The 16944-nt window shown below is 46.2% G+C and overlaps 1 protein-coding gene across 5 annotated transcripts in view; it reads left to right on the top strand.

Annotated features, from left to right (window-relative positions):
- SLC25A22 (solute carrier family 25 member 22) overlaps positions 1-16944 on the top strand; it is a 78799-nt gene that overhangs the window by 47932 nt on the left and 13923 nt on the right. For 4 of the 5 annotated variants that reach the window (XM_044425665.1, XM_044425667.1, XM_044425668.1 and 1 more), the window contains 4 exons: positions 7357-7475; positions 11223-11394; positions 12545-12699; positions 15951-16026. In XM_044425665.1, coding sequence (XP_044281600.1) covers positions 7357-7475; positions 11223-11394; positions 12545-12699; positions 15951-16026 — 522 coding nt within the window. Of the gene's footprint in view, positions 1-7356; positions 7476-11222; positions 11395-12544; positions 12700-15950; positions 16529-16944 lie in introns of those variants that run through there. The other variant, XM_044425669.1, reaches the window with a different exon arrangement.

The following is a 16944-nucleotide window of genomic DNA, read 5'->3' as shown; positions in this document are numbered from 1 at the left end:
CTGAAACCTTCCTTACTGTTTTGTGTAGCATTGAAAGGTTCAAGTTTTGGACTGAAACCCCAAACTTAGTGCTAAACAAATGGGAGATTTCTGGATAGTGAAAGAAAGAAAAAGGACTGTTTTATTTCCTTTCTTCGCTACTGAAACCTCCCTGTATAATTCATGTTTTTAGCTTTTGAACCTCAGAGTGTGCATTCTTGCAATTCAAAATATTATGCATGTAGCTCAGGCAGACATATTCTGCTCTGTCCCCTTCATTTCTTTTTCCTATTCAGTATCCTCAACATTATGTAGGCCCTGAAAACAGCTATGAAGGGATTGGACTGCTTGGAGAATTTTTTTCTATGTTCTTTTCCCTTTAACTAATTGCATCCTCTGAGTATGCAGAAACTACAACCTTAGTTTTTGGTGGTTTTGTTTCAATACAAAATTGACATGTATTCCAACATTTGGCACTAGTAGGAGTTATAATAGAGCAGATGGATGATTGTGAAGTTGTACCTTGTGAATATTTCAAAATGCCAAAAACCATAACTCGCTCACATGGAATAAACTGTACAAGAATTCATAGGGATAGTTATATGTGGTTTAAGGTTGTTGACTGACTGTGGTATAACCTAGTTCGGATGAACGATGGCACAGTTTACTGTACATAATGACTTGATTCACAAGTACTGAGAAGCCAAGGGTGGGTGAGTTTCCCCATGGGGATTTTGGTTGAGGGAGCTGCCACCACTTGTATATTCAGGGCGCAGCAGAGGCACCTCTTGGTACATGTGAACGCAGTGAGAGTGAATGTTAGGGTAGTTGACAAGCCACTCAAGACCCACAGGATGTTTTCGGGTTGTGGGAGGCTTATCAGCCACCACTACAAGCAATCCTCACCAGGTTCATTTGTAAGGAAAAGTTACAGCCAATTTGGACTATGCCCTGTATACTCAAAATAGTACCCCCTGCCAGAACAAGAAGCCCCATGGGAATATTTACCCACAGGGGCTTCTCATTATGTGCAAACAATGTTGGCATGAAATGTAAGACCCGCCCTTTCTTCCATCCCTTGTCTGGGCTTCCTTTCTTAGTTCTTCATGTACTGCAGACACTCTCAATTTCTACAGTGGCGACAAGCTCCTTCCATTCCAAGATGGCTCTGTGAAGAGTATCTGAAGCCCAAGGGGCAGCCTCTTACCATCTAATCCTGACAGGATTGAAGGGAATTCATTTGATTTCAGGAAAGTGCTTAAAAAGATTCAACAATTAGATGTGTGCCTTTAGTGATTTAGGGCATCAGTCCTAAATGCCCTTACAAGGAAGTAAGTAGTCATAGGATTTTGCTGCAGAAAACTTGGTTGCAAAGAAGCCTGCTTTCAAGGCTTTGAACATAAGAAAAATGGCAGACGCAATCCACATCATTCCTAGTTTGCATCACAGCTTGAGGCTTGTGCAGCATCTTAGGTCAGTAAAATATACCCCCACTGGCTTTTGCTCCCATGAACAAATCTCTGGATTCTATTATGGCTCAGACATTGCTAATAGAAAGCATTGTTTTCTCATATATTTTCAAGTATTTCAAATATTTCTGATTACTGTGTTCCTCAAGGTACTTTATGTTCATTTATAATGACTCCTCCTCCTGGTACTGCATAACCTTGTTTTTTGCTTTTGTAATCTTGACCTTCATTTTGTTTGCTGTTCTAGAGTGAGGCTGGAAAGTTGCTTATTTTAGCTCTCTCCCTCTCTCTTCCTATCCATTAAGCACAATTGTATTAGGCATTTCTTTGTGGACGCAGTCAAAATCTACTGGGAAATGGATATCATTACCCCTTTCCCCTTCTTGCTTTATGTAAATGGTATTGTTTTGCTTGGCGAAGAGAAATCTGAGACATTTTATTTTTATGGTGCATGTGAATAATTTCCCACTATGCTTGTTGCCAAGCCTTTTGAGTGTTCTGGCAAGCTCTGGCTCTTGAAAAGATTTCATGCTGGAGTCTAAAACTGTTATGTCCTGATGTCCTAAGAGGAGCTTGCTCGCTCCAAAATCCATTGGCCTCCCAAGGTTCTGCCCTTCCTCACTTCACTTTCCAAGAGTTTCAAATTTCTTGAGAGTTTCTGATGTTTGTTTTCCATTCTGAAGAGCAAACCGCAAGACTGAAATTGAAAGCTATGTCCTGGGCCATCTGAATTCGCATTAAACAAACTGAACTGATCTGTCCCAAGCATCTCAAGGGACCTTAACATGCAGGAATCTCCCTCTGATTCTGAACCAGACAGGGGTGGTTTAGACTATGCAAACGGCAAGGCCTGGAACCTGATGTAGCCAGACTTTACAATGAGTTCCATAACAATGAGATCTGGTCGGGCTACAAGACAAGGAGTCATGCCATACCCTTATTGAGTGGCTCAGACTGTGGCAAGTGGAGAACCAGAGGATTCTGAGGAGAAGAGAAGCTCTGGTAACTTGACCAGGGTGACAAGAATCAGGAGCAAGGAGCAAGTGGTGTTAACCAGACCTGTCCTAGAATATAAAATAGGCCCTAGCTGAAATCAGCCCCTCTTATGCTTGGATATCTGCCAGGTTTGCATTCTCTTTGTCCTGGACTCTTGTTTATGGGCCTTTAGAAGAGGGTTTGCTGCACTGACAGGATTTTGGCTTGGTAGGTTTCTGGAGTTAAGGGCCCTGCTGTTAAGGAAGCCAGTGCATGGTACGAGCTATTTCACAAGTCTTTAGAATGCCTATCGTGCAACCTGATCCACAGAAATAAAAGCCTGAAGGCAGAGAAGACTTAGGGAGCCAAGCCCTGACATTCTGCTAATGAGTCATCTGCTGAGCACTTTATTACGCTGTAGAGACCAATTAAATGTCTGTGATCAGGTGTGTTGTACTGCACTGCTATCCTCCACCAGCAGCAGGGGTCTTGCAAGCAGTGTGGGATGGGAGTTCCAGTCCAGCACAAATGGAAGGTGAAAGGCCTGTTGGCAAGATTTGAAGAGTGTCAACTGGATACGCTCTTCTGGTTGCATTTGCTACCTTTATCTTGTAAGAGAGAGTTCTGCATATCCATCAGACACAGAAACCTGAGGGGAGAGAGGCAGAATCTTGGGTAATGCTTTGGATTCTTTGCTGGAACTGTGCTTCCTTTGAATTTTGTTTGATACGCTTTTTTAAAAAAGTCATTCTGTATGTTTATTTAACAAGAGCATGTACGTATGGCGGACATCTTAATTGTTCAGGTGTATCTTTACTGTGTTACGTGATCCAAATTTTGCATTCTAGCTTCAGAGCCTAAGAAGTGTCCTGCTGGATCAGACTAGGGTTCAGCATACTTTGTAGCTTGGAAGAGTGAGCAATCAGCCGGTGCTTGGTGGTCCACAGGTGGTAGGCCAAGGATCTGCTAGTAGGCCATGATCTCCCTTCTGCCCACCCTAAGTTAGGTTCTCTCCTTTGGTGAAAAATTTGAAAAAGTGACTACAGCATATGAAATAAATATCAAGCAAGAACAATTCACTTTTAAAAACAAACACTGAGGTTCTTTTTCAAACAGCTTCCAGTCAATGTATTCCTCCCCCCCCCACACACACACACACACTTCTGGGGTCCTCAAGCAGTAAATTCCTGTAAAAATGTTCAAATTTTCTTTGGAAACATTGAAGTGGCTATGCAATTTTGAGAAAAAGGATGTTGGAAATGGAGGTCCTCAGGCTGCACCCAACATATTTGGAGCCATCCCATGGCAGTAAATAATTGATTGGGAACGGTGTTACCAGCTATCAGATTTCCCTTCTTAATGATGTGATGGTATGGTGAAAATTCCTTCCTACATTCTCAAAGTAGAAATCTATATTTAGTGATGTGATAATCTTCAGTGTGGTCTTACACCTATAATCTCCTCAGATGAGAAGGTAAGGAATCAGCCCAGACTGAAGAGTTAGCTGCATGTGCTCCCCACAAGTAATTATCTGGTATCTTTGGGAAGGTGAACAAAGCACTTCAGGAAGCTTTAAGTAGCTGCGGTTTCTCTAGGCAAGGGAATGAACCTTCTGCTACCTGCCTCTTCCCACAGGGCAGAGGGTGTTGACAGTTCACAGATTCTGTGCTTCAAATGTGTTGTGTTTGGATGTGAAGAAGTCACTTCACGATGCACCACCTCATTGGCAGCTCTACATTTGGTGCGAGTTGTTACCCAGTTGGCCTGGATATGCAGCTGCTTGTGATAGCAGTACCTTCTGGACGCAGAATGTGTGTTGTTGTTTTTCTCATGTAGCTCTCTGGCAACTTAGACCAAATTTAACTGCCCCACTTCTTGCTGCTAGTTTTGTTCCAGTGCCGTGTGATCAAGGGGGTGGGGAGTCTGCTCTCACTTCCCACTGCAAATTGCCCGAATGAATATTACACACTGATGCAAAGTGCTGCAAAACTTGGGGGTTTGTGCAGTAGAGGTATTGCCTTCTTTTCCAGAGAGCAGCTGGAATGTTGATCCAGGGGCAACACAGGATGTTGAATGGGGGGTATCTTAAAAGATCCTCCAGATGACAAGAGTTTTCATATGACAGCAGACTAGTTTAATAGAACCGCTGCTGGACCATCCATGCTGATCCTGCCATCTCCATTTGGCCAGATGTAGCCAGCCCAGGAACTGGCACGTTCCCATTGTGATGTGCAGGGTTAGGGTTAGGGGAGAACCTTGCTGTGAAGGGCCTGTAAGTCTCAGCACCCGTTTTTCATGCCACTTGTACCTTTTGTTTCCTTGATAGCTCATGCTTTGACAGCTGCCATGAAAAAGCAAAGGAAAGAAAAATGGCTTGGGCGCTTTGAAGGGGACACCAGTGGCTGTCAAAAAGGGGGTTGCAAACGCTGCTTCTCAAGCTGATTTTCATGATCTGGGGTGGGGGTGGGGGTAGAATTCTGCAATAAGCCAGAAATGGCTAATGAGCACCGTGAGGAACACCCAGTTGGTGCCAGTTGCCCCAGAGTGCTGTCTGGCACTTGTAGAACGGCCGACACTAGCAGGTGCTTGGCCAAGCTTGGCAAGAGTGGGAGAGAGCCTTTTGCGCTCTTGCCAAGCAGCTTGCAGTAGCCATGATGACTGACAAGGTTTGAATGACATGACAATTTGTCATGGCTACAATAACCCCTCCAACAATACATGGATTGTCATGTTATGCAAATCCAGTTATTGTGTCTATTATTGATTGATTGATTGATTGATTGATTTGGTATGTCTGCCAGGAAAATGGCCCTCAAGGCAGCTCATATTACTCATGTGCTTAAACTGTTCCCATCCCAGCTGATCACCATACGGAATACTATTTATCATTAAGATCTGTTGCTTTAGTTTGCCTTTTCCTCTTCCCTTGCCATTGCTTTCCCCTTCATGTTTTACAGAGGGTCATTTTGTGAGTGGGAACTGTCCTGATTTTATTGATCTTCTGTAAGTTATTTTGGGAGCTTCTAGGCTGAGGTATAAATGTTTAAAATGAATTAAGTAAATGGTGTGGAATGCAGGGATAGATTCTTCAAGAGCCACTAAATTAATAGATAATTGCATTGTTTCAGAATGGGCAGTGCCAATAATGGGGCTGTGACATAGTGGGAAGCTGAAGCCCACAAAATACAATATGCATTTCCCCTGCTTAATGTGTGATTTTCTGGTAGATGGAAATCTTTCTGGTTGGCATAACAATACAAATTAACAGGGAGAAGCGCAGGCTATGTTGGTCTAACGATACAGATCTGTCTGTGTAAACTAGGCTCTGGAGTTGCTTCTTATGACAGTCTGAATGTCACGTGCATACAAATATGTTGTCAACATAAACAACGGGTAAAAATAAAAGGTTTTGAAACACATTCCTTTTCTGTCTTTCCTGTGAGAGCAGGACATTGGTTCTGGAAGCCACTTTTGTTGCTATCCAGTGCTAAGAATTTTTGTGGAGCCTTTTACAAATGAGATACTTAATAACCTACTGATAGCAAGGACCATAGTTGCTGAGATGTCATTTCAAATGACTTTCAAATGATAGGCCATTAATTTGTCTTGATCTGATGTTTGATAATTTTGGTTTTCCACTCTGAAATTCCATTAAGAAATGTAACGAACAGATAGCAAGTGCTGTGAATTTACCAGATGCTTCATACTTTTGGAGTACAGTGTCAAACTTGGCATTTTAAAAAACACAAGATTTGTTTAGAAACCTCTTGAAGTGCAAGTGTTGAGTTTTAGGAGGAGGTGTGAGCAAGGGAAAGATAGTATTCTTAGCACCTAACATCTGCTGCTATCTCCTGAAATGACGGCCTTGAAGCAACTGCTTGGTTTTCTTGCAAAGCAGGATATGCTGTGCATCTCAGCCCCTGAATATCCTGGACACAATGCACTCGCTGTGGTCTTTGCCTGTTAAGTTTAACCTGCCCATACTGAGTTACCAAATGTGTGTGAGGCTTTGTATGACATAATCCCACATTTTTCAGCCACTGGCCCAGTTTTCATGCCCAACACTAAACCATGGTGAGCAGTATGTGGTGCATCATCATCAGCAAGCCTTGAAATTCTGCAGCTGGGCAGAACCAATGAGCAGTGCTTTGCTCTAAACTCACTACAGGTCTCCCAAATTTGAGATTGCCAGGTAACTCTCTGGTTGCTGTAGAGGTGGATGCTGCCGATTTCGTCCCAAGGGGTGGTGATGGTGGGCGAATACATGATGGCTCTGCATATAATGCTAAATTATAATTCAGGGAAATGAGCGAGTGACTCAAAAGCAGGATGTGCGGGGTTGGGGGAAGTGCATGCTAGTTGCAGGGGGCAGCCTTGCATAAGTGCTGTAGCCTTTCACATTAATAGCCAGCGTATTTTCCCTCATTGCAAGTTCCATCCCTCCCTCTCCCCAAAATGGGAGCTTGAGTAAAATGGTAAATCCCCTTCCTGCCATCTCCTTTTGCCCAGTAGATTCTGCTCTGATGGAGTTGACGTTGAACCTCATACAGGCTAAATCTACAAGTGGAGCAGGAGTGGGTCATTTCCATTTGCCACTTGTGCGGCTGGCTTGCGGTGGTGGATGACTCACAGCTGCACCCTGGACGTTCAGTGCCTCTGCTTGTTTCTCTAGAGGATCTTCCCACTACCACGGGCTCTTTAAGCCCTTGGTTGTCTCCAGACCTGCAGTGCAGAAGCGCTAGCCCATGTTGTCTGATGTGCTTTCCCCAGGGACTGTCTCTTCTGTGATCCATAAGTGGCAGAGCCAGGGCATCTCACCACATGGAACAAGCCTAGCCATGGCTTCGCCCCAGCAGGCAGATGCACCCAGCCACATCGTTCAGCTGATGTTCTTTGTGTCTCTCTCTGTGTCTCTCTCTCATCTTTTTGTCAGGAAGAAGCTGACGCTGCTGAAGGAAATGCTGGCTGGCTGTGGGGCAGGGACCTGCCAGGTGATTGTCACCACTCCCATGGAGATGCTCAAAATCCAGCTGCAGGATGCAGGCCGAATTGGTACCTCACCTGTCTCTCTTCTCTCCTCATGGTGCTTGTGCAGCAGAGAAAATGCCACTGATGGAGACCGCAAATAATGGGAGAGGGCGGGAAGTGACACAGTGTAAGGATGGGCAGGAGCTACCCTGGGATAAGATTTTAAGAAGGGGCAATATAGAAACCTTGGCACCCTCCAAAGGGGAGTTGGACTACAGCTCCCATCATTCCCAGCCAATGGCCTTCCTTAGTAGGGTTGAAGGCCATTGGGAGGTATAGTTCAGTTCATCTGGCAGGCACCCACTTAGGAAGCACTGTAAAACCTAAGGAAGCGGAGCCTTTTCAAGAGGAAGCTTTAGCTGAAGCAGCTTTTCCTCCTGTGTTTCCTGGCCAGTTGTGCCACCAGAAAGGACCCCTCTGCTTTGTGCTATAGACGAGTTTTTCCCTCTCTCCATTCTTCTGATGAGGGAGGTCCTCCTTTACAAAATCCATCCTAATGAAATTCTGTCTCTAGTTAACTGGATTGGGGAGAGGAAGCAGGTAAAATAATAGCTGTGTTGACATGGTGAATTATTAAACTGGATTACTAATGCAAGAAGACTGGGGATTAACTTCCACCTCTGCTTTTCTGTTACATTTCTTTATTCCTTCCCCCATCACCCCCTAGCTTGCATTATAAATAATATTTTACCCCAGGAAACTGTATTAGTGATACATTCATCCCTCCTCCACACATATATACAAACACCTTTTTTTCTGGGCTGTCTGAAGACAAAATCCCCACACTTCTGAATTGTTTCCCTTGACTGATGTGCAGCATGTAGGGAAAGGTGGTGGGGACAGATTAATACCATACGGTCATGAGGTGTATTGAACACTGAGTGCAAGTTTGCAGCAGCAGGAAAATTGCTGCTTCCAAGGTCTGGGCATTGGAGCTCACTGCTGGGACTTCCAAAATCCCCTTGTGCTTTCATCTGTCCCTTTGCCCCTCTTTGTTTCTCCTGTTTCCAGTTGCAGTTCAGATCTTCTGTTGCAGGTGTGTTAAATCTGAAGTCTGCAAAAGCTTCCCAACAGCAACACATAAGCTGAGCTTTTGTGTCTTGGTGGTAACAGTCTCTGTGGGTACTTCTTAAGGCAAAGACTGACATGGGCTCCATCTTCTGATAAAACAGGAGAACTGCAGATTGTCAATCTCAAAGATAACTTTTAGTATTATTTGGAGGGTGCAATATTCCAGTCTGACCTAGAACTATAAGCATCTTTGCAAGAACTGCAAATCTGTCACTGGGATTAGGGCTGGCAAAAGCCTGGGGCACAGCTGGCTTGTGACCTAAGATGGCACAGTTGCCGTAGTGACACTGTCACTCTTATTGCTTCTAGCCGCTGATTGTCAGGGAGGACATTGGGGTACAAATAGGAAGAAAGCCTTGGCCCGGAGAGCAGGGTGGTTGGTGGGTGTGGGCAGCGAGGAAGGAGAATAACTCTTCCGTGGTTGCTTCTGTGCTCTGGCAGCTCACACACCTGTCCTGGCGAGGCAGCAGGGCAGGAGAGAGCCCGTGTGGTGCAGTGGTTAAGAGCGTGGGACTGGGACTCAGGCGATCTGGGTTCTAGTCCCCGCTCAGCCATGGAGCCAACTGGGTGGCTTTGGGCCAGTCACAGACTCTCAGCGCAGCCTACCTCACAGGGTTGTTGTGGGGATAAGATGGAGGAGGAGGAGAATGATGTAAGCTGCCTTGAGCCCTTTGCAGGAAAAAGGCAGGATATAAATCGAAAAATAAATAAATAAATGTCTGAGAGAGGAGAACTTTTCAAAGCTGATGACTGAGGTTAACAGTGGTTCCTAGGTCTGGCAAGATGCAAGACCAATCACTTTCCTTTGCTTAATTTTTTTTTCATTGAAAATAGAAACATCTAAAATTAAACATGCAATTAAAACATTTCTTAAGAATACTGTGCCCCCCACCACCAGGATCATAGGATACATGTTAGAATGATAGCAAAAAATCATTCAAACACTCTTTCAGGATATTTTCCCCTTCCAAATTGCAGTGATTCTTTTGATGGTTCAGACCCTTCCCCTTGTTTAACCCATACTCAATTAATGCACCCCAAATCTCATTAATCTTATTTTTCTTCACATGCCCTTTTCTCACTTTAGTATTGCAAGCCAATTTATCCTCAGTAGCTATAGTCTAAACCTTTATACCAATCACACAATTGGAAAACATATTTTACTTTCTATTTCTTAGCTATAATTGATTTCACAGCAGTTATTAAATTTGTTATTAATTCCTTATTATTCCAGCTCAGTTGTTTCTCATTAAATATTGAAAGTAATGTGATATCAGGGCATATTTCTATATTTAAACTTAATATTTTGCTACTCTCTTTAAAACCTCATTCCAAAACTTCATTATGCATTCACATTCCTACCACATATGAAAGTAAGTACCCACTTCACCACCCCATCTCCAGCATAAATTTGAATATTTGTTATCTATGCAATTCAGCTTCACCAGAGTTAGGTACCATTTCCATACAATTTTATAAAAAAAAATCTACTGTACTTTGCTGAAGACCTGCCTTCCCATTATATCAACCAGGCTGGGGTAACTTGTAGCACTCATAACATTTTGGCCTACCACTCCCATTATCCCCTGCCATTGGCTATGCTGAAAGGGTTGATGGGAATTATAGGCCAAAATATCTGCCCAGTCCTGGTACGGCCCTCCTTCAGCCTGCTTCAAACACTTTTCCCGAGACCACAGCCCCTGCTTGGCCAGCAGCTTCCCTGGAGAGTTTCCTCTGAACTGTACCACAGAGCTTGAAAGCCAAATGCTCCATTTAAAACATAAAAGGAAGAGTCAAAATGTTTGGGCACAGCTCTCATCTCTGACATAGGTTTTCCTGCATGATGGCTGACTAAGCCTCAATCTCTCAGGGAACAGAAATTGTGGCGTTCGGTATAGCATGCTTCTTGTGCCGGAAACTCTGGCACAAGCGTCTCTTGCCCGCAATAAGAGGGGAATAAAATGAGTGGCACAGGCATCAGGGCCAAGCTGAGCATGACGGTAAGAGGCTCACGTGTTTCAACTTGTATATTCTTTAATCACACAGAAATATGAGGCTGGGGTCTCATTGCCACAGTGGAGGGGAGCAGAGACCTGTTCCTTGCCTCTCCAAAGCACAGTTTCCCCACCAGTTCCGTTTGGGAAGTGACTGCTGGGACTGGTGGGGGCAGACTGAGGAATATGGGGAAGGTTCAGGTCCCTTTTGCTCTAAAATTCAAATTTTATCACCCTGCTGTGTATGTGATGGAGATAGGCCCAGGTTTAAACAAACAGGCCTGTCACCATTACACCCATTTGGCTCTCAGCCATAGCCGCACATGCAAGTAGATGGCATTTTGTGCAAATAGATGGAGTTTTGCATGTGCCACGACAGATTAAGTATCGCTTGCACACTGAATATAAATGGCATCTGTGAGGTGTGTAAACAATTATTAGAGTGGGGTGGCTCCATAAATATTTTACTTAAAGAATCTAAATTGCTGCAGTAAAACTTCAGGGGATAAGACCTATTTTGGGTGGCAAAATATGGATCAGAGGGGGGCATACCTCTCCTGAGGCAAGGCACTGTCCCTTGCTTTTATGGCTGCCATGTTGAGCTTGGCATCCGGAACAAGGCACCGTGCTTGCTCGCTGGTCAAATCAGTGTGGCGGACTTTGGGTTGGTGCGGTGGGTGATGATGCTCTCTCGATCCCTCCGCAGCTGCCCAGAAGAAGCTAATGGCTGCACAGGCACAGTTAAACCCTTCCACCAGTGCAGGGGCGGCTGAGTCGGTCCTTGCGACACGGACAACGGCTATGCAGATTACAAGGGAACTGCTTCGGAGCAAAGGCATTGCGGGACTCTATAAGGGACTTGGAGCTACGTTGCTGAGGTAGTATACATTTCTTGGCCCTCTGGAGAGCATAGTTTAAAATCCAAATGAAGCACAAGAATCTGGTTTGTGTGTGTTGCTTTTCCTCTAATAAAATAAATTAGTATTGCCCTGTGGCTCAGAAGAACTCTGTTTGATCATGTTTGTTGCTTTGATTGTTACTAATATAGTTTCATGGATCTACATGGTGCTTTGCAGAGCATTGCAAAAAAAGGAGCACTAAGAAACAGATTCCGACCCCAAGAAGTTTGCCAAATTCATTTGAAGTAGAGAAGATAGCTAAGAGAGGAGAGGAAGGGCAGGAAAGTGAGAAAGGATGGCTATGAATAAGACAAATTGCTTTTACTTGGGTGCTGATTCAGATGGTGATGCCAAAGTGATACTGATTAACAGTGCTAGAATTTCATGGTATTAAAAGTGAGCCAGTCTGGTGCCATGATTAAAAGCTTTGGACTGGGACTCGGGAGAGTCTCTCTCAGCCATGAAGCCCACTTTGTGACTTTTGGCCTGTCACAGACTCTCAGCCTGACCCACTTCACTGGGTGGTTATTAAATGGAGAGGAATAATGCTGTGTGAGTCACCTGTAGGGCACCTGTTCCAGAAATTAACTCTGTCTCATAGCTTGCTGTGTGAACTTGGGAAGGGTGAATTGTTGGTTAGGTTACCAAACTGCCTGAAACCCATGAGCTATTTAGGGTTGTGGTAATTTATTAACCTCACTAACAACCCACCTTTGCATGACACAACAAGCTCTGAAGGGATGGTTCAGGCGCCCATGTAACTGCAGCAGCGTACCAATTTAACCGTTGCTGCTTGAATTTCCAGCTGAAACTCCCTTAAAGCAGGGGTGGGAAAATGGACGACTCCCTAGATGCTGTTGGACTGTGACTCCCTTAGCTATAGTGAGCATAGCCTGTAGGAAGGGATGATGGGAGCTGCAGTCCAGCAACACCCGGGATGATGGGAGCTGCAGTCCAGCAACATTCTGGCCTTAAAGTTTTGCAAAATGTTTTTGTTCCGTGAGGGAGCAAATGACAGAAGTAGCTGTCATTTACAAGCGATAAGGGGTAGTAGAAGCAACTGGTGCCATTAAAAGACGAGAACAAATGGCTTTCCCCCATCCCTCATTCATTTGGGCTTCTTTTTCAGGGACGTGCCATTTTCCATCGTTTATTTTCCATTGTTTGCAAACCTGAACAAACTGGGACAGAAAAACCACAGCGAAAAGGCCCCGTTCTACGTGTCCTTCCTCTCGGGGTGTGCGGCAGGCAGCACGGCTGCCGTAGCAGTCAATCCTTGTGACGGTACGTACTGCAGTGGCGTTCAGCCAGGGCGCTGCGTGGGAGACGTGGGCCGCTCATCAGGATCGTTGACAAGGCCCTGAGCGAGAACCAGAGGCCCTGCCTCAGGTGTGTCTGCATCTGGGTTTATTATGAAGCCTGGCTGACTCGCAGGTGGGGGTTTTTGTGGTGCCATCTTCCTGCCTCATTTTGCAGGGGCTCCAGATGGCAGCATCTTCTACCCATTGCCCTCCCACATTTTCTCACTTCTGTCTGTCTTTTTTCTTACTGTGGGAAACCTGTTAAGTAAGAGAAGACAGAGTAGAAGTGCCGTGCGACTAGCAGCCCACCATCTGGAAGTACCCAGGGTGTCACTGGAGGAGGCAGTCCGACCTCTCGTGCAGGGGAAAGAATAACAAACACACGAACTGAGTTGCAGACCATCCAGCACCATGGTGAGGGAAGGAAGGTGCTGCCCAGATTGTTCTAGCTGACAGGCCTGCAGCTTTGGCAAAGGAGAATTGGAAAAAACAGAGTAAAGACAAGCTTCCCTTGCAGAAAGGGGAACCCCAGCACTAGAACTGCTCTCTGATGCAACAATGGGTACTATACAGAACCCAGAAGGGATGCTGTCTCTGCCTGGAGGGTGAACAGGCTAGACCTTTTTTGTAGGGTGGGGAGTAATGGGGGGGCGGGGAGAATGAGGGAGGGAGGGAGGGCTCAAAGTGCTTGCATGCAGAGTTATATTTCCAATCCTCCTGGCCCTGGCCAGTGCTCCAGAACTCACTTCTCCCCCATCTGCCCTAAAAGGTTTGACTTCACAGCTCATTTCCCAGTTTGCCCTTCTGCTTGAGCCTGGAGCGATTCTGCCCTGGAGAGTTTGCTTCAGCCATAGTTTGTCAGCTTGGACATTATGGCTGGGTTTGCTTGGTCCACAGTGGCTTCTTTTCCCAGCCCCCTGCACGCCAGTTATGCATCAGGCAGGTTGTCTTACTGCCCCCGTGGCGTGCCATGTCCCATGTCAGCGATGGCGAACCTTTTAGAGACCAAGTGCCCAAACTGCAACCCAAAACCCACTTATGTATCGCAAAGTGCCAACACTGCAGCAAAACCTGAATGTTGAGATTTTAGTTCAGAAAAAATAACTAAATATGATGCTGCAGATTCAAATATGCCAGGGGGACAGCACAACATTAAAAGAATCTCAGTCTCTTAATTAGAGCATCTCTTTGCTAAATCTTAGGTATTAAATTTCAATTTTTCATAAGAAAACTCAAAGCTAAAATCTTGTGTTAAAAAAACTGAATGTATTAAAACTCACAGCCCATCCAAGCAAATATATATATATCCTTGGCAGCACACTGACCGGCCGTGTGAAAGCTCGGATGAGTCGCGGCTAATGAGTCATGGCGCGTGACATCATGGCCTGGCGCCGCCACGCCTTTCCGAGGATGCGCATGGCCCCTGTGTGCACTGTTATCCAGTGCTCAGCTGCTGGGGCGATGCTGGGGCACCTTGGCTTGTGTGCCAACAGAGAGGGCTCTGCGTGCCCGCGGAGGCATACATGCCATGGGTTTGCCACCGCTGTCCTGTGTTATCCAAAGATAGCAAGGTAGGCAGCAGGGGTGGCTTGATTCTGAGGGTGGGTTTTGTAGCTAGCCGTGCTGCACACCTTGCTGGGTTTGGACAACACGAGAAGCCATGGGGATAACAAGGCAAATTGCCCAAGACGCAACTGGCCACTGTGGCTTCTTTTCTCCGCCCATGATTGTGTGAACCAGTGTGATCAAACTGAGAAGTTATCCATTCAGCTGAGCCTATGGGGAGGGGAGGGACAGGGAGGAGACAGAGCCCTCAAGCATGGGGTTTGTTCCTGATATAAAATGCGATGCTGAATGCAGCATAATGTGGGTGACGTGGGAGGGAATTAGCAGTGGGGTGACTGAAGTGGTGATGGTGAGATGGGAATGGTGTATAGAGGCTTTGTTCAAGAAACAGGTCATGGGGAGGGATCTGAAGCAGGTGAGGATTGGGCAGAAAGGGAGGACAAGCCAGTTGGCGTGAACTTGGAGAGCAAATAAAAACAATTTTTGGATAAGTGAGTGAGATGCTGGGCAAGCTTATCCCAAGAAGAAGGAATTTGAGGAGAGAGGAGGGAGGGTTCATTCAAGTGGATGCTAAAACAGTGAACAGATGCAAATTCCGAACCCAAGAAATCCAGAGCCTGTGTCAGGAAATCCAGAATTCTGCATTCATGGTAAACTGAGCATAACTCCATATATTAGCACAATTTATTCTGTCTTTTTCTAATTGGGAAGCGTGGTGCAAAGAGACACCCAAGGCAACAACGCCAGAAAAACCCTTAATGCAGGCCACTTTGAACTGCCATGCAGCTTCCTCCTGGGCCCCTGAGACTTCTGTTCCTAAGGGCGGCTTGCACACCTCTGCTCTCCTTTTTTGCTGGCAGCTTGGACGGAGCATCCTGAGCACCATGAACAGGAAGCAGCCCCACTCACTTGCCAGTCAAAGGGCTCCACATGCCCTGGGGGGACCCTGCAGCACACGCAAGAGCCATCCCCCTCCACCCCTAAGCAGGCAGCCCCCTCAAAAAGGGATTGCTTGTGTGCGTGGACAGGATCCCTGGCTGGTTGCCTTCTCTGGCTCCTGGCCAAGGCCTCACCCATGTGGCTCGTTTCTCCCTTCTCCTCCCACCCCAAAGCTGGGCATGGATTCGTCAGAGGCAAGGTATCTCAGGCTGACCGTGCTGGGGAAGGGGACGAGGAGGCATCTGTAGCTCTCCTGATCAACCAGGCCCCTGGCCTGTTGAGAAGGCAGGGGTTCCCCTTGGTGAGGGGCCCTCAGCTGGCACGCCTTTCAAGAGGGAGAATTACCCCTGTCCTTAGCTGATAGCTCCCATCAGGCGCAGACTTGGGTCAGACATACCAGGGATGCACTACAAGGTTTGTATGCGATCAACTCAAAGGCTGAGGGGCATGCAGTCGAAGTGGGATGTTGTAGGGAGGCAGTGCCATTTTTTAAGGTGGGGGGAGCGGCAGGAATAGTGGTTGTGATCAGCAAAAGCACGCTGCAGTGATGAAAACTTATAATCTGTTCATGGAGGGAGAGATGTAAACAGGAGGTCATAAAAGCTCTTTCAGCACTGCCTTCGTTGGATTCTTGCATGCATCTTAACAGAAGCTAAAGGAAGCCTGGAGATATCAGGTGGATACAGACCAGATCACAGATTGTAACAAACTCTGCCTTTTCCCCTTCAGTAATCAAGACGAGGCTGCAGTCATTGCAGAGGGGAATCAATGAAGACACATACTCAGGGATAATAGACTGCGCCAGGTAAATGGACTCCGTGATGTAAACAGTGTAGGTAAAGCCTGGGCTTCATCCCAAGAGTGGCACTCGTAAATAATTACACAGAGGGTGGCTATCTAAGTGACAGTGTTACAGATATATGCAGCTCAAAACCCAATTTTTATTTGTGCAGGAGGGTGCTATTTGATTTTCTCCTAGAATTATTCAGAACAACTTAAATCAAATCCTGTTCATCAGTAGCGGAACCCCTGGTGAGGCCACTGGTCGCTTCTGACCCTACAGTGAGCCTCCTTCATGCACCCAGTCCCATGTTCAGCACCGTGCGGAGTACTCCCTGCTGGCAGGCCTGGAGAGCCATCCTCTGCTCAGTGTTGGGTCATAACCAGGCATGAGCCCCTTCCGCTTTCCTTTCCTTTCCCATAGCACATCACCAAGACTTTCTGGAGTCCCTTCGTTTATTCACAAAATGTGCACATCAGTGCAAAATAAGGAAAACATGATATACCCAGGATATACACATCTCTAGCATTCACAATTTAAAACCACGGACAGTGCAATCCTATGGTTGGTCGGTGCGGTCTGGACTGTCATGGGGTGTTCTGGAGACTCAGCTGTAAGATCTGAGAGCGATGCGACCTTGTAGCTGGTTCTACAGCTCCCTGCCCCGCAAACTGGCAGAGAAAAGACTGTGCGGGCTCTGTCTTTGGGGTTGCTCTTGTGACAGGGCTTAAGGGCAGTAGTGGGGGCGGGTGGCTGGGAGAGGAGGGGGCAGCTGCCACTGTGATTCAAAGGGTCCCAGCAGCTCTTCAGCCTCCAGCCCTTGTTCTCCGAGGCACTTGGCTGCCTAAGTGTTTTGTAGGGCGGGAGAAGCACTTTTGCACTCCTCCTGTTTTGTATAGGATGCCTGTAGTCCTCCCAATTCACAGGGTTATGGACATCCAG

This window comes from Varanus komodoensis, unplaced genomic scaffold (genome assembly GCF_004798865.1).
Source record: "Varanus komodoensis strain SLA01 unplaced genomic scaffold, ASM479886v1 scaffold16, whole genome shotgun sequence".
Taxonomy (NCBI): domain Eukaryota; kingdom Metazoa; phylum Chordata; class Lepidosauria; order Squamata; family Varanidae; genus Varanus; species Varanus komodoensis.
Note: the sequence above shows the minus strand (reverse complement) of the source record. Positions and strands in the feature narration are given on the sequence as shown.